This window comes from Ranitomeya variabilis, chromosome 5 (assembly GCF_051348905.1).
Source record: "Ranitomeya variabilis isolate aRanVar5 chromosome 5, aRanVar5.hap1, whole genome shotgun sequence".
NCBI classification, from domain to species: Eukaryota; Metazoa; Chordata; class Amphibia; order Anura; family Dendrobatidae; genus Ranitomeya; species Ranitomeya variabilis.
Window position 1 is genome coordinate 84,198,485 of NC_135236.1, and position 23,913 is coordinate 84,222,397.

Here is a 23,913-nt window from a genome sequence, read left to right on the forward strand (position 1 = left end):
CTCCTCTTCGTGCCGTGGGTGCTGTGGGGCGGTGCATCTTCTCGGGACGAGATCTGAATCTGAGCATGCGCCGCCCCCAGCGGCCATTTTCCCGGAGGCCACCGCATCACAGCAATGGAGGTGCCGGTGCCTCCGGGCTTTGAGGAGATGCCGGAGGAGTCCCGACGCTGCAACAAGATGCACCGCCTCACAGCACAGAGCCCCCACGGCACGAAGAGGAGCTGCCGCTCCCAGCACAGAAACCCTATGCTGCCGCAATGAGGAGCCGCCGCTCCCCAGCACAGAGACCCCCACGCTGCCGCAATGAGGTAATAGGGGGCTGCTACTCCACTCACACTTTCCTGTGAGTCGCCCCCTCCCTTCGTCATCGGGACCACTCCCCCCCCACCCACCATATGCACATTTGTCTGTACCCGGCGTATAAGACGACCCCCGACTTTTAAGAAGATATTGAGGGGTTAAAAAGTCGTCTTATACGCCGGAAAATACGGTAGCTCTTAAATGCACATACAAAAACACACTCGTCTTTGTGTATATGGAGGAATCGTGTTGAGTGATATGGAAATAGCTGTCTGAAAGCTTGCTAGGGTAAACCAGATTAAAAAGGGTCATCAAGAATTAGAATTAGGGTCTTTTTACCAGAAACCAAAGCCAATCTTTTGCCACTATATATTTCTGCCATTACTGTTCATTACTATTGAGACATGTTAGTCAAACCGCAGCCCATCCTAGTCACGTGTTAGGATAGACTGCAGTCTGAAGAAATACAGCTCCCGAGACCTGTGTCTCAAATGACAGAGGTGTATTATAAGCACACATACCTCAGTGAGACAAAGAAAAGCACTGTGACATGAGCAGAAATAAAAGTGCTCCTGGAGAAGAAAATCCTGTGATCAGTCAACTGAGATTTATTTCATATCCTGTCACAGTCCTTCTCTGACAGCTCAGGTATGTGTGGTCCGATACAATGCTTCTGTCAGTTGAGACACAGGTCTCGGTAGCTGTGATACTTCAGACTGCAGCCCATACTGACACATGACTAGGAAGGGCTACCATTTTGATTATGTGATAGGGGGCATTTTTTCACATACTTATACAACCATCTTAAAGAACTTCTCTACGAATAATAAAATCCATGTACAAGAATGAAGCTGGTTTTGGGGGAGGACAAATATAAATAGATTTTTCAGTCATAAAAAGTAGCATACAGCCTCCGACTGTTAGTGGCATTATAATTAAAGCAGCATGCTGGCCGAGGGCACGTGCAGAGCAGTCGTGTTCCCAGCACAGTCAGGGCTGTTCATAATTATTATATGTAACTGGGATTCATTATAGCCCTTTTTGCCCCCTGGCACATACAGATTTACGAGGAGAAAGAAGGATTTATGTGACTGGAAATATAACTGCATCTCATATGTCAAGTCTATAGAAAACACATAATGAGAAATGCAAAGACATCCAAGCCCAGACATGACTGTATGTACCCCAGAGTGATGGATAAATGAGGGGGGAAGGGTGAATGTGACGTCCTAGTCTCACCTTTCAGTATAAAGCCAGAATCGCTGATTGTTTTGTTCTCAGTCTTCCACACGTGGTACAGATGGTAGTAAATGGCCACGTAGAGGTCATTGAGCACAGCAAACACCTGCTGTCTGCGGTTACACTCCCTGTACGGACAAGAGGACAACATACAGCTATATGGAAACGGCTCCTGCACACATATATGTATGTGTATATCTATATATAGTAGAGTTCTTCAGTCCGCTACAATTGGGGCAGCACGGTGGCTCAGTGGTTAGCACAGCAGCCTTGCAGCGCTGGAGTCCTGGGTTCTAATCCACCCAGGACAACATCTGCAAAGAGTTTGTATGTTCTCTCCGTGTTTGCGTGGGTTTCCTCCGGGTTCTCCGGTTTCCTCCCACATTCCAAAGACATACTGATAGGGAATTTAGATTGTGAGCCCCATCGGGGACAGCGATGATAATGTGTGCAAACTGTAAAGCGCTGCGGAATATGTTAGCGCTATATAAAAATAAAGATTATTTATTTAATTACTTATTGAAAGTGGGCGCTATTTAAAATGGAGTGTGCCAGCACATAGCGCGTGAAAGACTCCGGCACCCTTTATGGTGGCACGACCCCTTTAAATGTACCCACCTTCTTGACTTCCATTTATTTCCGCCCTTCTCTGGAGCAGTCAATCAAGGAAGAGAAACGATAAATGCAAAACAAGTAGGTGGGAAGGTGCACAGAACAACTCAGCCACCCCAAGGGTGCAGAGAGGGAGTGCTTGGTTTGAACAGTCATTTTGTGCTGACTGTTTAATCATACAGTGAATTTCCACCTTTTATCATAATGTTACTTGCAGATCCTACAGTCTTTGCAATAAAAGACATGGGGATAGAAAAACCCTTCAATCAGCAAACAGCTTACAATGGACTAGCGGTTCTAGCAATGCGTCTCACAGTGACATCACTAATGCTTCTCATGACATTATCACTCAGCATCACTGAATGTCATATCTACAGCCCGAGACCATCTTATCTTACTACCCCTCCCCGGATTATAATTGAGCTAAGATAATGTAACATGGTGACATGCAGTCCTATGTAAAACCATAGAAAACCCAACGATCACCATCACTTACAAGACAAGCCAGCTCTGCTGCATCGGCATCACTCACCTGCTCACTCGCTCCTCTCTCAAGATCTGTATGCAGATTCTGGTGATGTTGAGGGACATGAGACAGAACGGGAAATTCTGGAAGAGAAGACGCAGAGTTATAGTGAATGTATAATGCGTGACTGTGCAGCAAACGATGGCTGTAGTTGTGATGATGCCACGTATACAAGTGATAGAGACCTGTCTGTGGTGCTGCGACAGGCGGAAAATGTCATGAGCCAAAGGCAGGGTTTTGGGCTCCATCACCATGTGCAACAGGTGCATAAGACCAAGCAGGCCGGCAGCTCGCAAGTCTGTGCCAGGATCGAGACCTACAGGGCAAGAGAAGGGGCATCTCATTAATAGAGCGGTCTGACAATGAGAGATTTGAGCATGGAGGAGAAACAAGACGCAGGAGTCCACACTGTCTTTCTATATGTTCATGCAGGGCAGTACGGTGGATCAGTGGTTAGCAGTGTATGGTGGCTCAGTGGTTAATACTGCAGCCTTGCATCGCTGTGGTCCTGGGTTCAAATCCCACCAAGGACAACATCTATTTTTATGTTCTCCCATGTTTGCTGGGGTTTCCTCCGACACTCCAAAGACATACAGATATGGAAGTTAGATTGTGAGCCCCAATGGGGACAGTGATGATAATGTCTGTAAAGCGCTGCAGAATTATTGGCGCTATATAACAGAGTAAAATAAATAAAACAAAATAAATATACAATATCTAGCTGGTTTTCTCAACCACTACACATAGACGCTAATTCTACATTTCCACCATGCCATCTTTAGGAATGCAGAAAAGTAAGATATGGCATCATCAAGGCATATTCATTTATCAATTACCTGGTATCCAGAAATAAAGGACAACTCGACTTTCAGGGTCGTCAGCACATCACTACTACTACAGATCCCCTCTGAATCCTGCCTATCGTCATCTCACCTTGGAATCCCAGTTGCTCCCAGTGTGATCCGTACTGGGGACAGTCAAACCTGGCACCGGTCAGCTTCTTGTATATCGTCTGCAGCACTCGCACGTGGACCTGCTGACCATTATCAAGTGGACCTATGTGCACATAATACACAATGTATACAGAAAATAGTGATCAGATGTCACTTTATGCCATACAGCCAGAAAAAAATACATAAAACTGAAAAGAGAAAATAAATAAATGGGAATTTCTGGTTCATTAGGGAGTTAAATTTAGTCACATTAGATTTTCTAATATTCTTGCATAAATTTGTAACTAAAGGGCTTTTCTGGTTGCTTTTTTTTAATTTGTTTATATCAAGTCTGATTCCTTATCATCAGTCAATATAGCTGCTTGCAGTCAATGAATGGAAAAGAACATGATAAAGCTAAAAATTGACTTAACTGTGTGAAAACAAACAGGAAAAAGTTTCAAAATAGTACAACCTTATTAATCTGGTAAATGCTCTGCTGCCTTAGCACTCGTGTATATATATTTGCAATGGAAAAATGATGGCCTTGGCCATCACTCTTTGGTCTTGACCATGGTGGAGAGGTTGGAGTGTGATTGGGTGGATGTAACGTACAGCTGAGCTTCTGCTACAACTGCTGGGTGTCCATAGTTGGGTCCTGGTCCAGTTCGGTCATTACCCTTTTTGACACATGGTGAGGTTTTAATACTAGAGGTTAGGACCATCCCGATTTAGGTCACCTTGTGGCTGGTGGGATGGCTTTTATGCATTTTTTTTTTTTTTAATCAAAAACAGTGTTTTTTGAGTGCTTAATGTAAATTATATGCACTATTGTTATTTATTTACTTGCAGCAGGGTATATGTTCATTTTGTATCCATCTTAGGCCCCTTTCACACATCAGTTTTGTACTGTCAGTCACAATCCGTTGGATCAACGGATCCTTCGCAGATTGTGAAAAACTGATGCGACGGATTCTTTTTTGCGACGGATTCGTTTTTTCGACGGATTCGTTTTTTTCGACAGATCCGACTAGCAGATCTGGCTAATTGGATCCTAAAAAAAAAAAACAGAGTCCGTCGCCGGAATCCGTCATTTGACAGATCCGGCGCCATAGGCTTCCATTCAAGCAAACGACAGACTGCGACGGGTCCGTCGCTGTCTGCTTTTTCGACGGACACAAAAAACGTTACTTTGTTCGCTGTCTCTGGCCACCGGACAAACAATTTTCGACGCATCCGGCGAACGATGGATGAAACGCGAGGCCATTCGTCGCTAATACAAGTCTATGAGAAAAAAATGGATCCGGTGGCATCAATCACTGGATTCGTTTTTTTTAAAATTTGACGGATTGCGACTGATAGAAAAAACTGATGTGTGAAAGGGGCCTTAGGTTTTGTCTGTTTAATGGCCGGTGTGAACATGCTCCTACAGTTAAGTCCATATATATTTGGACAGAGACAACATTTTTCTAATTTTGGTTATAGACATTACCACAATGAATTTTAAACAAAACAATTCAGATGCAGTTGAAGTTCAGACTTTCAGCTTTCATTTGAGGGTATCCACATTAAAATTGGATGAAGGGTTTTGGAGTTTCAGCTCCTTAACATGTGCCACCCTGTTTTTAAAGGGACCAAAAGTAAATGGACAATTGACTCCAAGGCTATTTCATGGACAGGTGTGGGCAATCCCTTCGTTATGTCATTCTCAATTAAGCAGATAAAAGGCCTGGAGTTGATTTGAGGTGTGGTGCTTGCACTTGGAAGGTTTTGCTGTGAAGTAAACATGTGGTCAAAGGAGCTCTCCATGCAGGTGAATCAAGCCATCCTTAAGCTGCGAAAACAGAAAAAACCCATCCGAGAAATTGCTACAATATTAGGAGTGGCAAAATCTACAGTTTGGTACATCCTGAGAAAGAAAGAAAGCACTGGTGAACTCATCAATGCAAAAAGACCTGGGCGCCCAAGGAAGACAACAGTGGTGGATGATCGCAGAATAATCTCCATGGTGAAGAGAAACTTCATTCCCTCATTCCCTCCCTCTAATGACGGCAGATCATGTCATAGATCACTGCCAGATAGTCACACTCACGGGAAATACTAGCATATTTTCAGCTTATCACATTACCGCCATGTTATTAACCACCGGCCAAACACCAGTCTTACTGTCAACCATGTACATTATGTGCTTCCAAAAGACGCCTCTAAAAATTATATACTTACACTGTGCAATTGTCAGTACCAAGTCCCTCTCTGCGTGCAGATCTCGATGGAGTCGAGGGGGTCCAAAAAGTAGGTGACTGACTGCAGACAACCCTGAGCGCCGCACGGTGGGCTGGATCTTTTTCTGGGAATAGAAAGTATACATAGAACATGGGAGAAAGATGATAGATGTTGGGGCACCGTCTTCCGAGACTCTCAGATTGCTGGCAACACTAAATGAACATGAGCAAGTTCAGAGAAGAGCTACCAGGATGGTGAGCGAACTGCAAACTATGTCCTACAAGGATTGGTTAAAGGATCTGGGAATATTAAGCTTGAAAAAAAGAAGGCTAAGAGGAGACTTAACAGCTGTCTACAGATATCTGAAGGGCTGTCACATTGTAGAAGGATCATCATTATTCTCATTTGCACAAGGAAAGACTAGAAGCAATGGGATGAAAAATGGGAGGAGACACAGATTAGATATTAGAAAAAAACTTTTTGACAGTGAGCGTGATCAATGAGTGGAACAGGCTGCCACGAGAGGTGGTGAGTTCTCCTTCAATGGAAGTCTTCACACAGAGGCTGGACAGACATCAGTCTGAGATGGGTTAGTGAATCCTGCATTGAGCAGGGGGTTGGACACAAAGACCCTGGAGGTCCCTTCCAACTCTACCATTCTAGGATTCTATGAACATGGAGGAAAGCAATCCAAGTTTCCTTGTCCTGGGTCTATATCACATAGGAATACGAGGCCATGAGTAGGGCTTCGCTGCTATTTTAGCCATTCTATGAGCTGTATACATATAAGTGGATTTCCCCTTATGTAATATTATATTTCACACTGATCTGCACACTTGTGCATTGCAGCCAGCTCCGTACCATGTATTCTGACAGGTCTGCTGTCTGGAAGTATTGCAGGGCTTCATTGAAAGATATCAAAGGCGTCTGTCCTGGAAGAACTCCCAGAAGTCCTGTACATAGACACAGAAAATAGGGATATGTATGAGAATTTACGGAGCAGAATATGAGTGTAACTAAAGTTTTATTTTTTAGGTTTAGACATTTTGTAATAAGCTTAATCTCCCTATCTTGCTGCTTGCCTTTCATGCAGAAAATGGACGCTGAGGTGTACGTAATCAGGTGCACAGCTCTGTTCGCTATATCTAGAGGACGCATCTCGCAGTTGTAACTGCAGGCGGCGCAGAGCCTCCATTGTGTGCGTGCAGTCTGTGTCTACAGAGCAGTCAGAGCGTGAGGGGTCTGTGACGGTGACGGCGTCGTGCTCGTCTCTATACACTCTTGTCACCAGGGCCACAGACTGTCCGCTTTCTCCACCAGCAGGCTGGGCACCACGCTCCTGCACGGGGTCTCGGAGCACTTTTGGGGTCGCCCCCTAGGCACTTATAGTTGGGAGATCAGTACTCCAGAAATGGTGTACAGATCAATGCACTTGGTATGGAACTCTTTAGCACCTTTTTTCTGCATGAAGGCTACAAAATACCATAACTAACCCTATTACAGTCCATGCGCAGTTGAACAACCGCGAGACACGCAGCCGTGGGATCTCGAAGATATTATTCAAGCACACCGAAGACACTCGGATAACACCTTATCCCAGCACGTTCGCTCATCACTAGTGAGTCCTTTAACGAGCCCTGCAGTATGACCAGGAACAAATGCCCAGCCAGAAACTCCTCCACAGACTGCTGTCTCGGGGTGTGTGCCCCTCATCAGTGTACAGCAGTAGTGGCTCTTATTAAAGAGACTAGCTGAGCATGGTGTCTTAAAAGCAATGCTCCATGGGAGAAAAGTATGAAACTTTATTTCTTTCAGGACGGGAGATAATTATCTTGCAAGTGCCACCTAGGAGAAATTGCTACCCTATAGGATAATCTAATGGCAAGACAGTTTATTTTCTCCCATGGTGCACTGCATGTAAGACTCCTTACTCCGCTAGTCTCTTTAATAAGATCCAGCATTTCCCCCATTCGTTGCCACAATGGCGTCACACATAGGCAGCCAGACTCTGCTCTACACTGATGAGGAGCAAACACCCCGAAACAGAAGTCTATAAGGGAGTTCCTGCCTTGGCATTTATCCTTGTTCATGTTGCAAGGCACATGGAAAGGTCGGACATTACCTACCTCTCCTAGGTGGTGCAGAGAATGAGCATTTGTTAGAACTCTTGCTCTCGACTATCGGTTCATCAAAACAGGTCGGTAATTTCCCAGTGGACAAGTAAAATGCTTCTTCGTCGGATGCAATGATTTTTACACAGACTTAAAAATCATTGTTCTCGGCAGCACATAGTCCAGTGTAAGCAGGAGACGTGCTGCTGAAAACATGATATTCTATGCCACAGAACGATCGTATCATCCCCTCCGGACCCTTTTCTTCATAAACTATATCTGGCCGTAGATGTAAATTTAAAGGGTCTTCCAGGCGCACATATTATAAGAGCACTGTAAATTCTTTGCGTATTAAAGATATTTCTTAATTTACTTGTGGTTAAAATTCTGCTTTGCTCCTGAGCTGTTGCATGTGCTAATGTGACCTCCAGCTCTTTACTTCTAAGCACAGAGTGAAGAGATTTCCTGTCTGTGCTTTGAACAGCTCAGCCACCAGCTGCACAGTGATGTCATGGGAGGCGTGGCCTGTAATACTCAGCAAGTTTACAGTGACTGGGGATGTGCACAGGGAGGGAGAGGACACGCTGAAACCTCAACACAGACCAAGTGATCTTATCAACCTGAGACTTTAGCCAAATGGGATGGTGCAGAGTGTTATATTACATTACAATAATTGAATGCATTATATGACTCACTGATACCCTGCAGTACAATTAGCCTTTGTGGTGCCAGTGTCAGCACCTGGAACATTATTGACTACAGGAGAATTAATGACAGTGTGTACCCTAGGACAGACAAACTGTGTGCAGCGATTTATGCATCTTGAGACTATATAGGAGTCACAAGATGGAGCTTTGCTGATTGAGTGGAAGCCAGTGAGAGGCTCTGACTCTTGGGAAAAGTAGTCTGGAGTCACAGAGGGAGAGCTGGCTGGAAGTTCAGGATGTAAAAAAAAAAATAAAAAAAAAATTAAAAAAAATAATAAAAAAAAATCGCTGCCTGGGGCTGAAGGAGAGAAAAAAAGAACTAAGAATAGGGTTACACAAGTGTTTGGGCAGAGCTGTGGAGTTGGAGTGCGTAGTACAATTCAGGATGTGCTGTGAATGTTTTCAGAAGAATTTGGGAAAGTTATGAAATGTCTGTTCTATTCCTGATCTAAGAATCTCGGCTTTTAGTTGAAATGAATCTGTGGTGCACTTTATGTAGATGCTCAGTATTGAGGCAATGCTGTGGAGTCGGAGTAGGAAGTCAGGGAAATTGAGGAGTTGGTGTCAGAGGTTTGGTTTCCGACTCCACAGCCCTGTGGCTTATTACAGGGACAGCCAGATCATTTTTTATTTTGTGCCCAAAAAAGTCCTTTAAATGAGATGTGTAATTATATGTAATCACTTATTTCTTCATTCATTGCTTATATGGCTGCTGGAGATAGCGGAGTACAGGCTTAGTTATGTCTGGCAGTCCCATAGTCAATGAATAAAGTGGTGACTTGTTCCATTCACACAGGGCCATGAACAGCTCCATTCACGGCATCAGTCGGACCCTCAGTGACCAGCATGGTATCACCAATCCTATGGATAGATGATAACTTGCTAAATTGGGACAATGTTTTCAATGATGACTCGGCTTTCATCTACCAATGCAGACTGACCCAATAACATGCACAAATCAAAACTGGGGATACAGGCGTTATATTATCAGAGGGTCACTGAAATCAACAGTTCAAGAGAGGTTTGTACATACCTGATTTTTTGCAGTACAACTCTAAGAAAAAAACCAAAAATGCAATTAGTCTTTACACTTAAAATGAGAATTCTATCTATGTTTTCTTTACTTTCCATGTCTTTATCAATATTAAAAAACAAACTAAACTCCTGCAGTTTTCTCTGTAACTACTGAGCTTATAATCGGCTGATACTTCCTGTTCTGAAGAGATCACTTCTCAGCAGTCTCATTATCATCACAGGAAGGATTACACCTCTCTGTGCGTGATCCTCTATTCACAAGAGAGGATGTCACAGTGATGATTTGCCGTATTCCGCACATGAACACTGCAGCCGATCACTGGCCTCAGCGGTCTTGTGCCATAAACTGCTGACACCACACTTCCATCGTGTCGGATTATGACACAATCATTGTGCAGGAAGGTCATTCTTAATAATGTACCAAACTATTTTCATCCTACCTGGTACTTACAGATGTACCCAGAATTGCCCTATGGGCCAATATGGTCAGTATAGGGTTACCTATTGCAGAACGTGCGCCCCTTCCATCACAGGTCACAAGCAGATCTATATCGCCCCCGTACATACATTCTGGATCATACCTAAAACCAGGGCTGTGGAGTTGATAAGCCAAACCTTCGATTCCGTATCCTCAATTTCCATGAAACTGACTCCGACTCCACAGCCCTGCTTAAATCCAGAGGTTTCCAAAGTACAGACATTATTAATTCACATGATCGGGCACTTACCTGTCTGTATATTTTCCAAGGCGTCCCACTCCTGCTCCGCCCTGAGCAAATCTTCACTTTCTGCAAAAAAAAAAAGAATAAATATAGGAAAAGTAATAGTGGGAGAAGCAATAAAAAGTGGGGTCTAAGGGACTTCAATCATGGCAACAATGCCAATAAGCTGCTCCTAAAGCCAGGAAGATGTGGTCACGTACAGTAAAAACCAAAAGTTTGGACACACCTTCTCATTTAAAGATTTTTCTGTATTTTCATGACTATGAAAATTGTAAATTCACACTGAAGGCATCAAAACTATGAATTAACACATGTGGAATTATATACTTAACAAAAAAGTGTGAAACAACTGAAAATATGTCTTATATTCTAGGTTCTTCAAAGTAACCACCTTTTGCTTTGATGACTGCTTTGCACACTCTTGGCATTCTCTTGATGAGCTTCAAGAGGTAGTCACCGGAAATGGTTTTCACTTCACAGGTGTGCCCTGTCAGGTTTAATAAGTGGGATTTCTTGCCTTATAAATGGGGTTGGGCCCATCAGTTGTGTTGTGCAGAAGGCTGGTGGACACACAGCTGATAGTCCTACTGAATAGACTGTTAGAATTTGTATTATGGCAAGAAAAAAGCAGCTAAGTAAAGAAAAACGAGTGGCCATCATTACTTTAAGAAATGAAGGTCAGTCAGTCCAAAAAATTGGGAAAACTTTGAAAGTGTCCCCAAGTGCAGTGGCAAAAACCATCAAGCACTACAAAGAAACTGGCTCACATGAGGACCGCCCCAGGAAAGGAAGACCAAGAGTCACCTCTGCTTCTGAGGATAAGCAGACACATCTCCACAACAACTGTTAAGAGGAGACTTTGCGCAGCAGGCCTTCATGGTAAAATAGCTGCTAGGAAACCACTGCTAAGGACAGGCAACAAGCAGAAGAGACTTGTTTGGGCTAAAGAACACAAGGAATGGACATTAGACCAGTGGAAATCTGTGCTTTGGTCTGATGAGTCCAAGTTTGAGATCTTTGGTTCCAACCACCGTGTCTTTGTGCGACGCAGAAAAGGTGAACGGATGGACTCTACATGCCTGGTTCCCACCGTGAAGCATGGAGGAGGAGGTGTGATGGTGTGGGGGTGCTTTGCTGGTGATGGAGGATGCAGGCAGGAACGGACACATGTAATAATACTTTCCACCAATGATAACTAAGATGAAGGCACGTACCCGGCTCTTTCTCAGGTTCTTCGCTCTTGCCCACTAGGGTCTGTAAGACACTGTTATGTTTCACAGCAGAAATCTGAAAGATGGAAAATGGTTTATTAGTTATCAAATTGTCATTAGTGATGAGCTAACGTGATCGGATAAGGAGTTACTCGGGCATGCTCATGTGCTGAGTGTCTTCGGCGTGCTCGAATAATATGTTCCAGTCCCCGCAGCTGCATGTCTCGCTGCTGTTCAACAGCCACAACACATGCAGGGACTGACCGTTTGTTAGGCAATCCCTGCAAGTGTTGTGGCGAGACATGCAGATGTGGGGAGTCAAACATATTATTCGAGCCCCTGAAGCCACTCGGTTAGCACCCGAGCATGCTGAGATAACACCTTATTATCACTCACACTCATATAGGAGAAGTGGAGTAACTCCCATTGTCACCCAAAACAGTCACCTATGGTGGATGTAACTTTTGAGCTCCCAAGTAATGGATACTGCTTGGGGAGAATAAGCAACACTGAAGTGTATCTCTACACCATGGGTGGCACGTTGGGATTTCGGGAGGAGCGGCTGCGTTGGTGCCACTCACTGATGTTCGGCTCATGATTCTTGCTTCTTTAACACCATTCCTCAATGTATTCTCAGATTATCACCAAGGGCACTGTGGTCATTATAGGTTGTTGTTACTCACAGGGCTGTGGAGTCGTGGAGTCGGAATAAAATGGACCAACTCAGACTCCTAAAATATATAATACATTGGGTGCAGTAGTACAATGCAGGATGTGATGTATATCTCTTCATAACAATTTTAGAAAGTTACGAAATGTCCTATAAATGTTTGTCCTGTTCCTGATCTAAGGATCTCGGATTTAGTTGAGATGAATCTGTGCTTTATGTACATGCTCAGTAGTGACCAGAGTTGTGGAGTAAGGAGCCAGGGAAATTGAACAGACGGAATTGGCTCACTGACTCCACAGCCCTTACTCACTTGTCCCAGCTCCAGCGCCGGCCTTTGCTTCCTCTGTCTCCAACACCTGGCTCTCCTGTATGTCGGGTTTCCATTGTAACCTGGGTGCACATGCGATATCACTCCCCTAAACCATTTTAGGCCGCTTAAGCATTCAGCAAGCTTGGCGTACGCTGGTTAGCACGTGTTTGGACTCTCATGTGTCATTAGCAAAACTGCTGAGCTTGGCTACATGTATTCAAATGGCTGTCCTGACAAATTCAACCTGCATGCTCTTATATTTGGGCTCTGCTATTGCAAGGTGCTGATCCACATACTCAGCTCTGCTGTTCCAAAGTGTCTTTAAGCCTACTTTGCTCTGACGTTCCACAACCAAGGTGCCGTCTGGGATACAAAGCCTTTTCTTTCCTTGCTTTAGGTGCCGTTCAGTGTACATCCGGCTCCACTGTTCCATGTACTATTCAGCATACATCCAGCTCCACTATTCTATGTGCCGTCCAGCATACATCAGGCTCCATTGTTCCATGTGCCGTCCAGCATACATCAGGCTCCACTGTTTCATGTGCCGTCCAGCATACATCGGGCTCCACTGTTCCATGTACCATCCAGCATACATCCAGCTCCACTGTTCCATATGCCTTCCAGCATACATCAGGCTCCACTGTTCCATGTGCCGTCTGGCATACAACAGGCTCAACTGTTCCATGTACCATCCAGCATACATCCGGTTCCACTGTTCCATGTGCCATCCAGCATACATCCAGCTCCACTGTTCCATGTGCGTCCAGCATACATCAGGCACCACTGTTCCATGTGCCATCCGGCATACATCAGGCACCACTGTTCCATGTGCCATCCGGCATACATCAGGCTCCACTGTTCCATGTGCCGTCCAGCATACATCAGGCTCCACTGTTCCATGTGTCATCCAGCATACATCCGGTTCCACTGTTCCATGTGCCATCCAGCATACATCCAGCTCCAGTGTTCCATGTGCCATCCGGCATACATCAGGCTCCACTGTTCCATGTGCCATCCAGCATACATCCAGCTCCACTGTTCCATGTGCCATTCGGCATACATCAGGCTTCACTGTCCCAGGTGCCGTCCGGCCTACATCAGGCTCCACTGTTCCATGTGCCATCCAGCATACATCCAGCTCCAGTGTTCCATGTGCCATCCGGCATACATCAGGCTCCACTGTTCCATGTGCCATCCAGCATACATCCAGCTCCACTGTTCCATGTGCCATTCGGCATACATCAGGCTTCACTGTCCCAGGTGCCGTCCGGCATACATCAGGCTCCACTGTTCCATGTGCCATCCAGCATACATCCAGCTCCAGTGTTCCATGTGCCATCCGGCATACATCAGGCTCCACTGTTCCATGTGCCATCCAGCATACATCCAGCTCCACTGTTCCATGTGCCATTCGGCATACATCAGGCTTCACTGTCCCAGGTGCCGTCCGGCCTACATCAGGCTCCATTGTTCCATGTGCTATACGGGATATCTAGCTTCACTGTTCCAAGCCATTCCCGGTACTGACCTGCATATCCAGCTCTGCTGTTCCAAGTGTCGTCTGGCTTGTCCAGACCTGTTGTACCTTGTAACACCGACGCCCCCAGTTTGTGCTGCTCATCTGGGCCTATGACTAAACAATTCCACCACAACCAGTGAGCCATAACAGTGTCTGCCACCAGTACAAGCAGCACTGTGGCAGAAGCTTTGTGTGCTTTAATTGCATTGGGTTTAGATTTGCTGATACTTTGGCACTGGAGGAACTCTGCCACAAAGTGGATTGTGAATTTGGGGCACACTAGAACATGGTACCATATGGAATAGAATCAAAACAATCAATCAATCCTGCATTGAGCAGGGGGTTGGACACGATGATCCTGGAGGTCCCTTCCAACTGTAAAGATTTTGTTAATCATGAACCCTACAATACAGGAAATGGTTAACTCTGAGTCACATACAAAGGCAGTGGCCAAGTAGACGACAGGTCTGTGTGTGTGTGGGTGAAAACCTTAGAGGTCACATTGTATAGAGAGGTCTGTATGGCCGAGTCTTGCTGACTTACGTGGCCATCACACTTACTGGCATTGATTTGATGACTGGCAGGAAGTTGTGGGATCGATGAACATCAGGGCCCATGGCCCAACCATTCATTATCTGGAAAGAGGGCAAAAAAAAAATATTTAGAGGGCAGAGGACAAAAAAAAAAAAACAGCAGTGTTAGTATCTGGCACCAAATAACATTCCAGTCTGAAATTAAGGTACTAGGAAATTCACTGTCTCACCAATTTGTGGTTGGCTGGTAAGCCGCCGATGGTGCTAAAATAGAAGTTTTAGTAGAATATATGGCAATTTAAAGCGGATTGGTCACAAGAGTCACAATAAAATCTGCAGCCATTATTAAATAAGTCTCTTAAACCTGATGAGGCTGGTGTACTTACTTTAAGAATCTATATCAGAAAGTCTGTATAATCCTGATAATCACATGAGCATTTTATGAGTCCAGCTATAGAAAGAGAGATCTTGTGTGTCCCAGTGCATTCGGTGTCTGACCACCCAGCCTGAGTGACAGCTGCAGCTTGTATCAAATTTCAGCAGCAGCATGGTGGAGGGACACTGAGCAGCTAGTCAGGCAAGCTATGTGGGCACAGACAGATTTTAAACTTTCATATAGGAATATACAGCCATTCTGATGTGAATGATCAAAGCAAATACACCGGCTTCATTGGGTCTTCTAAAACCATTTTTTATTATGTATCCAGTTTGTATTGTGAAATCTGCTGATGGATCCACATTGGAAGCTTATGTAAGAGAAAAGTGCCATATTCCCTCATAGAAAAAAATAAACTCAAGTGCCATGGAATAAATGGTGCAATAAAAGTCAGCAGCCTCCAAACTCCTGTCCCTTACTTCATCTTTTGGACTTACTCAGTGGTCTTCCCCAGCCACCCACACAGATGGACATACATTAGACCTGGTCTTCACCCGTCTCTGCTCTCTATCTAACTTCACCACCTCCCCTCTCCCTCTATCCGACCACCATCTGCTCACTTTCTCATCCCTGTCCTCCTCACCTGCCACCCATGTCCAGCAACATGCGCACCCACACAGGAACCTTGCACACCCAGACACCCACACACTCTCTGACTCCATCCTTCCACTGTCCTCTATATCCTCACTCCACGACACAGACACTGCCACTAATTTGTACATTGCCACTCTCGTATCATCTATTGACACGGTCGCCCCTGTCATGCATAGCAGAGTGCGACAAATCAATAGACAACCCTGGCACAAAAACACCACTAAAAAGCTTCGGCAAGTATCCAGAATTGCAGAACGGTGTTGGAAGAAAACGCATTTGCAAGATGATTTCACTGCACTCAAACAGGCAACACTCGCATTCAAATCAGCTTTCACCTCTGCTAAACAGGCCTATTTCACATCCCTCGTATCGTCTTTATCCCACAACCTCAAACAGTTGTTCAACACTTTTAACTCCCTCCTCCGCCCACCACTGCCCCCTCCGAGTTCCCTAATCGTTGCCGAGGACTTTGCCACGCACTTCAAAAATAAGATAGACCAAACAAGGCAAGTCTTTGTTGTCAAACCACCACAACCCCTTTGCAGACCAGACTAATGCCCTAACCCCATAACTTCCCTCTCCAAAATCACTGAAGGGGAGCTTGCTCATCTTCTCTCCAACTCACACCTCACCACTTGTGCACTTGACCCCATCCCATCTCCTCCACAAACTCACCACCACACTACTCCCATCCCTAACCCATCTCTTCAACCTATCACTAACTTCTGGTACCTTCCCCTCTGCTTTCAAACATGCCACAATCACACCTATCCTCAAAAAGCCATCCCTTGACCTAAGCGCTATGTCCAGCTATCGCCCCATATCTTTGCTCCCATTTGCTTCCAAACTCCTTGAGCAGCACGTCCATGCTGAACTTCCATCTCACTTTGCATCTAACGCTCTCTTCGACAACCTACAATCTGGCTTCCGTCCCCACCATTCCACTGAGACTGCCCTGACCAAACTTACTAACGACTTACTTACAGCCAAAGCTAACAGACAATTCTCTATACTCCTCCTTCTAGACCTGTCCTCTGCCTTCGACACAGTTGACCACTGCCTCCTACTACAGATTCTCTCTTCCTTTGGCGTCAAAGACCTTGCCTTATCTTGGATCTCCTCATACCTTACCAAATGCACATTTAGCATCTCCTACACCCATACTACCTCTTCATCTCGCCCCCTCTCTGTTGGTGTCCCTCAAGGCTCTGTCCTAGGGCCCTTACTCTTCTCAATCTATACACTCGGCCTGGGACAACTCATAAGGTCCTATGGCTTCCAGTACCATCTATATGCTGATGACACTCAGATCTACCTCTCTGGCCCAGACGTCACCTCTCCGCTCTCCAGAATCCCAGAGTGTCTATCAGCCATAACCTCCTTCTCCTCTCGCTTCCTCAAGCTTAATGTGGACAAATCTGAACTAATTATCTTTCCTCCATCTCGCACACTTTCCCTACCTGATCTATCTATCACAATAAATGAAATCACTCTTTCCCCTGTCCCTAAAATCCACTGCCTTGGAGTAACCCTTGACTCTGCCCTGTCCTTCAAACCGCACATCCAAGCTCTCGCCACTTCCTGTCGCCTCCAGCTCAAAAATAGTTCTAGAATCTGTCCTTTCCTCAACCCTCACTCTACCAAAATGCTTGTGCATGCCCTTATCATCTTCCGCCTCGACTACTGCAACATCCTCCTCTGTGGCCTCCCTGCTAACACTCTCGCACCACTACAGTCCATCCTTAACTCTGCTGCCCGACTAATTAATCTCTCTCCTCGCTATACTTCTGCTTACCCTCTTTGTAAATCCCTTCACTGGCTCACAATTTCCAAGCGTATCCAGTTTAAACTACTAACACTGACCTACAGAGCCATCCATAACCTTTCTCCTCCGTATATTTCTAAACTAATCTCTCAATATCTTCCCTCGCCTAAACTTTGGCCCTCCCAAGACCTCCTTCTCTCCTCCACGATTATTCGCTCCTCACCTAATCGCCTCCAAGACTTCTCCCGAATATCCCCCATCCTGTGGAATTCTGTGCCCCAACACGTCCGGTTATCCACCACTTTTGGATCCTTCAAAAGAAACCTGAAAACCCATCTCTTCAAAGAAGCTTACAGCCTGTAACGACCACCTCAACACCATCGGAGCTACTGCAACTCCCGACCTACTGTGTCCTTCCTCATAATTCTATAGAATGTAAGCCCGCAAGGGCAGGGTCCTCTCCCCTCTGTACCATTCTGTCATTGTTAGTTTGTTTACTGCACGTGATATTTGTATTTTGATGTAACCCCGTCTAATGTACAGCACCATGGAATTAATGGTGGTACAGTATATAAATAAATAATAATAATCTTGCACATGGCTGCCTTAGCTACAATAAAGCATTACCCTAAATGTCACACGACACAGCAGCAATTCTAATATTTTTGGAGTTGAGTAATGTGTCACCCCTACCTCATTCTCCATGCTTCATCCTGTGGCATCAAAGTCGTCAGTGCAAATAAAGAGTTGTTCCGGTTACAGTAGTGCAGGTTTCACGAGTCATCCTAATGCCACGGCCTCCATTATGGGCCACACTGGGCAGTGGGAGGAAGATGCCTGACCAGGAGAGATGAAAACATAGACCAATATAGGAGGTCCTGGGATAAGGAACTGTGCATAGACCCAATACACCGCTAATATCCCTCTGATCCAGAGCATGCTACACTAACATCCCCATACTACTAAAACGATGGCAGTACTGGTGAATATTCCCCATTACACCTGTTCCAACACTGTTTGGTCCCCCACCAGTCTCCACTTCATAACCCAGTGATTGGCTGGCACACATCACTAGAGACTGGCAGTGAACCAGGCATCATCAGAATGAAAGCACCAGAGGATTGGCGAGTATTATGTCTTCTACTTTTTTTTTTTAAACCCCTTCACGACCTTGAGATCTTCCGATTTCCATTTTTGTTTTTTTTGCTCCCCTTCCCAGAGCCATAACTTTTTTTTTTTCATTTTTTCATCAAAACGAGTTATACTTTTGAACGACCCCATTAATTTTACCATATCGTGTACTGGAAATCGGGGAAATGTATTTTTTTTTTTTTAAAAGTACTATTCCACAATTGTTTTAGGTTTTTTTTGTTTAGTTTTTTTATTACCATGTTCACTAAATACTAAAACTGACCAGCCATTATGATTCTCCAGGTCATTATGAGTTTGAAGATACTCTTTTTATTCAAGTGGTTAAAAAAAAATACAAATTTTGTAAACATTTTGTAATAAAAAAAAAATGGCGTCATTTTCCGAAACCCGTAGCGTCTCCATTTTTTGAGATCTCCGGTTAGATGAGGGCTTATTTTTGTGTGCCAAGCTGACATTTTTATTGATACCATTTTGGAGTAGGTAGATACGAAGTTTTAATCGCCCGTATTGTATTTTATTGCAGTGTTGCAACGAACAAAAAATTAATTCTGGATTTGATTTTTTTCTCGCTACACCGTTTACCGATCAGAATAATTCTTTTTATATTTTGATAGAGTGGGCGTTTCTGAATGCGGCGATACCAAATATGTGTATTTTTTTATTATTATTATTATTATTATTGATTTATTTTAAAAGGGGGGTGATTTGACCTTTTATATACAGTTATATGAAAAAGTTTGGGCACCCCTATTAGGCTGTGTGCCACGTAGCAGATTTTTCGCGTTTTTTTCGCTATAAAACCACGAAAAAAACGCTAACATTAGGCATCCTATTTAATAGAATGCAATCTGCATTTTTTGTGCACATGCTGCATTTTTTTCCTGAGCGGAATCGCATTCCAGAAAAAAATGCAGCATGTTCATTAAATTTGCGGAATCGCGGCGATTCTGCACACATAGGAGTGCATTGATCTGCTTACTTCCCGCAGGGGGCTATGCCCACCGTGCGGGAAGTAAGCAGATCATGTGCGGTTGGTACCCAGGGTGGAGGAGAGGAGACTCTCCTCCACGGACTGGGCACCATATAATTGGTAAAAAATAAAAGAATTAAAATAAAAAATAGTGATATACTCACCTTCTGGTGGCCCGATCTCCTCAGCGGCTTCCGTTCCTATAGCTGGAGTGTGTGAAGGACCTGCGATGACGTCGCGGTCACATGACCGCGATGACGTCGCGGTCACGTGACCGCGACGTCAATGGAAGGTCCTGCACACAGCATCTATAGGAACGCAAGCCGCTGATGAGATCGGGCTACCAGAAGGTGAGTATAACCATTTTTTTAAATTTTTTTTATTATTTTTAACATTCTATCTTTTACTATAGATGCTGCATAGGCAGCATCTATAGTAAAAAGTTGGTCACACTTGTCAAACACTATGTTTGACAAGTGTGACCAACCTGTCAATCTGTTTTCCAAGCGATGCTACAGATCGCTTGGAAAACGCTATTTTTCTGCGGGAATATGCATGCTAATTCTGCATGCGATATACCCGCGGCAGGAGCTGCAGAATTGCCGCAGAAATTTCCGCGGCAATTCTGCAACGTGTGCACTTAGCCTTAATCTTAAGGTTTTATAAAAATTGTTTTTTTTGCAACAGCTATTTCAGTTTCATATATCTAATAACTGTTGGACACAGTAATGTTTCTGCCTTGAAATTAGGTTTATTGTACTAACAGAAAATGTGCAATCGGCATTCAAACAAAATTTGACAGGTGCATAAGTATGGGCACCTCACCAGAAAAGTGACATTAAAATTTAGTGGATCCTCCCTTTGCAAAAATAACAGCCTCTAGTCGCTTCCTGTAGCTTTTAATGAGTTCCTGGATCCTGGATGAAGGTATTTTTGACCATTCCTCTTTACAAAACAATTCCAGTTCAGTTAAGTTTGATGGTCGCCGAGCATGGACAGCCCTCTTCAAATGATCCCACAGATGTTCAATGATATTCAGGTCTGGGGACTGGGATGGCCATTCCAGAACAGTGTAATTGTTCCTCTGCTTGAATGCCTGAGTAGATTTGGAGCGGTGTTTTGGATCATTGTCTTGCTGAAAGATCCATCCCCTGCGTAACTTCAACTTTGTCACTGATTCATGAACATTATTGTCAAGAATCTGCTGATACTGAGAGGAATCCACGCGTCCCTCAACTTTAACAAGATTCCCAGTGCCGGCATTGGCCACACAGCCCCAAAGCATGATGGAACCTCCACCAAATTTTACTGTGGGTAGCAAGTGTTTTTCTTGGAATGCTGTGTTTTTTTGCCGCCATGCATAACGCCTTTTTGTATGACCAAACAACTCAATCTTGGTTTCATCAGTCCACAGGACCTTCTTCCAAAAAGAAATTGGCCTCTCCCAATGTGCTTTTGCATACCTCAGCCGACTCGGTTTGTGGCGTGCTTGCAGAAACGGCTTCTTTCGCATCACTCTCCCATACAGCTTCTCCTTGTGCAAAGTGCGTTGTATAGTTGACCGATGCACAGTGACACCATCTGCAGCAAGTTGATGCTGCATCTCTCTGGAGGTGGTCTGAGGATTGTCCTTGACTGATCTCACCATTCTTCTTCTCTGCCTTTCTGATGTTATTCTTGGCCTGCCACCTTCTGGCCTTCACAAGAACTGTACCTGTGTTCTTCCATTTCCTTACTATGTTCCTCACAGTGGAAACTGACAGGTTAAATCTCTGAGACAACTTTTTGAATCCTTCCCCTGAACAACTATGTTGAATAATCTTTGTTTTCAGATCATTTGACAGTTGTTTTGAGGAGCCCATGATGCCACTCTTCAGAGGAGATTCAAACAGGAGAACAACTTGCAAGTGGCCACTTTAAGTAGCTTTTCTCATGATTGCATACACCTGGCTATGAAGTTCAAAGCTCAATGAGGTTACAAAACCAAAAAAAAAGTGCTTTAGTAAGTCAGTAAAAAGTAGGTAGGAGGATTTAAAACAAGAAAATGATAAGGGTGCCCATACTTATGCACCTGTCAAATTTTGTTTGAATGCAGACTGCACATTTTCTGTTAGTGCAATAAACCTCATTTCAAGGCAGAAACATTACTGTGTCCAACAGTTATTAGATATATGAAACTGAAATAGCTGTTGCAAAAAAAAAACAATTTATATAAAACATTAAGCTTAAGATTAATAGGGGTGCCCAAACTTTTTCATATAACTGTATTTTTTATTTTTTCAATACTTAGAAAAATTTTTTTTTTTTTTTTACTTGCTTCAATAGTCTCCATAGGAGACTTGAAGCTGCGATCTTCTGATTGCTTGTGATACACAGAGCAGGGCCTCAGCCACACTATGTGTAGAAGAAATCATCATTTCCTATGAACACTGGCCACGGGAGGCGTTCATAGAAGATCCGCTATGACAAGCACGGGGGTCTTCTCTGGACAGGGGTGCTGATGGGCGGGGTTTGTAACACGCTTGCGGTGCGATTATGTTAAATGCCGCTGTCAGAAATTAACAGCGGCATTTACCATGGTAACTGCCATGGGTGGATAGCGATTCCACCTGCAGCTGTTAGGGGCACATGACAGTTGATCAAATCAGCCGTCATGTGCAAGAAAAGTTGCGGGCTCAGGGCTGGAGCCCGCATCAAAGGGGAATACACGACCTATGCGTACCTATACGTTATAGGTTGTAAATGAATTTAAAAAATTCTGACATTTTTTTCTTGACAGCCACCTTTAAAGGGAACCTGTCATGCCCCAAGACTGACCCAAACCGCTACCAAAACAATTTCTTAAATGGTCTTTCATTTCACTTACTAATCTTTGATGGATACACTAGGCAAAACTAGTCCAGCAGGACGTTTCCTCCCCCAGACTAGTCCTACCTCAGATCTTCTAAATGTGGCTGTTGACAGCCTACATGTAATACTCGTTAGGGTATGATCATTATGCCAGTTGTCAATTACATGCATGGTGCCTTGATTACAACATCCAAGGCCGGACTAGTCTGGGGTAAGACACTTCCTGTCATACTAGTCCTGCCTTATTAGCATATGAAATGCTGTAGAAATGGGATAGTCTCAAGTTATTGAAATTATTTTAATTAAGCAGCATGAAAATAAGTTTGCAGTACACTGTGTGCAGAATTATTAGGCAAGTTGTATTTTAGAGGATTATTTTTATTATTGATCAACAACTATGTTCTCAATCAACCCAAAAAACTCATAAACATCAAAGCTTAATATTTTTGGAAGTTGGAGTGGTTTTTTTTAGATTTGGCTATCTTAGGAGGATATCTGTTTGTGCAGGTAACTATTACTGTGCAGAATTATTAGGCAACTTAATAAAACCAAATATATTCCCATCTCACTTGTTTATTTTCACCAGGTAAACCAATATAACTGCACAAAATTTAGAAATAAACATTTCTGACATGCAAAAACAAAACTCCAAAAATTAGTGACCAATATAGTCACCTTTCTTTATGATGATACTAACAGCCTTCCATCCATAGATTCTGTCAGTTGCTTGATCTGTTTACGATCAGCATTGCGTGCAGCAGCCACCACAGCCTCCCAGACTCTGTTCCGAGAGGTGGACTGTTTTCCCTCCCTGTAGATCTCACATTTTATGAGGGACCACAGGTTCTCTATGGGGTTCAGATCAGGTGAACAAGGGGGCCATGTCATTATTTTTTCTTCTTTGAGACCTTTACTGGCCAGCCACGCTGTGGAGTAGTTGGAGGCATGTAATGGAGCATTGTCCTGCATGAAAATTATGTTTTTCTTGAACGATACCGACTTACTCCTGTACCACTGCTTGAAGAAGTTGTCTTCCAGAAACTGGCATTAGGTCTGGGAGTTGAGCTTCACTCCATCCTCAACCCAAAAAGGTCCCACAAGTTCATCTTTGATGATACCAGCCCATACGAGTCCCCCACCTCCACCTTGCTGGCGTCTGAGTCAGAGTGGAGCTCTCGGCCCTTTACTGATCCAGCCTCTGGCCCATCCATCTGGCCCAAGAGTCACTCTCATTTCATCAGTCCATAAAACCTTTGAAAAGTCAGTCTTAAGATATTTCTTGGCCCAATCTTGACGTTTTATCTTATGTTTCTTGTTCAAAGGTGGTCGTTTTTCAGCCTTCCTTACCTTGGCCATGTCCCTGAGTATCGCACACCTTGTGCTTTTTGTTACTCCAGTAACGTTGCAGCTCTGAAATATGGCAAAACTGGTGGCAAATGGCATCTTGGCAGCTTCACGCTTGATTTTCCTCAATTCATGGGCAGTTATTTTGCGCC

General features: G+C 44.2%; 1 protein-coding gene across 1 annotated transcript in view; it reads right to left on the minus strand.

The window, feature by feature from the left end:
- Positions 1-23,913, minus strand: part of ELMOD3 (ELMO domain containing 3) — a 40,864-nt gene that overhangs the window by 6,968 nt on the left and 9,983 nt on the right. The window contains exons 2-12 of the mRNA XM_077262786.1: positions 18,139-18,282; positions 14,678-14,752; positions 11,622-11,694; positions 10,414-10,473; positions 9,684-9,704; positions 6,694-6,785; positions 5,833-5,956; positions 3,611-3,733; positions 2,863-2,993; positions 2,684-2,760; positions 1,540-1,667 (exon numbers count right to left, since the gene is read on the minus strand). Coding sequence (XP_077118901.1) covers positions 1,540-1,667; positions 2,684-2,760; positions 2,863-2,993; positions 3,611-3,733; positions 5,833-5,956; positions 6,694-6,785; positions 9,684-9,704; positions 10,414-10,473; positions 11,622-11,694; positions 14,678-14,752; positions 18,139-18,150 — 916 coding nt within the window. The 5' untranslated portion in view covers positions 18,151-18,282. The remainder of the gene's footprint in view (positions 1-1,539; positions 1,668-2,683; positions 2,761-2,862; positions 2,994-3,610; positions 3,734-5,832; positions 5,957-6,693; positions 6,786-9,683; positions 9,705-10,413; positions 10,474-11,621; positions 11,695-14,677; positions 14,753-18,138; positions 18,283-23,913) is intronic.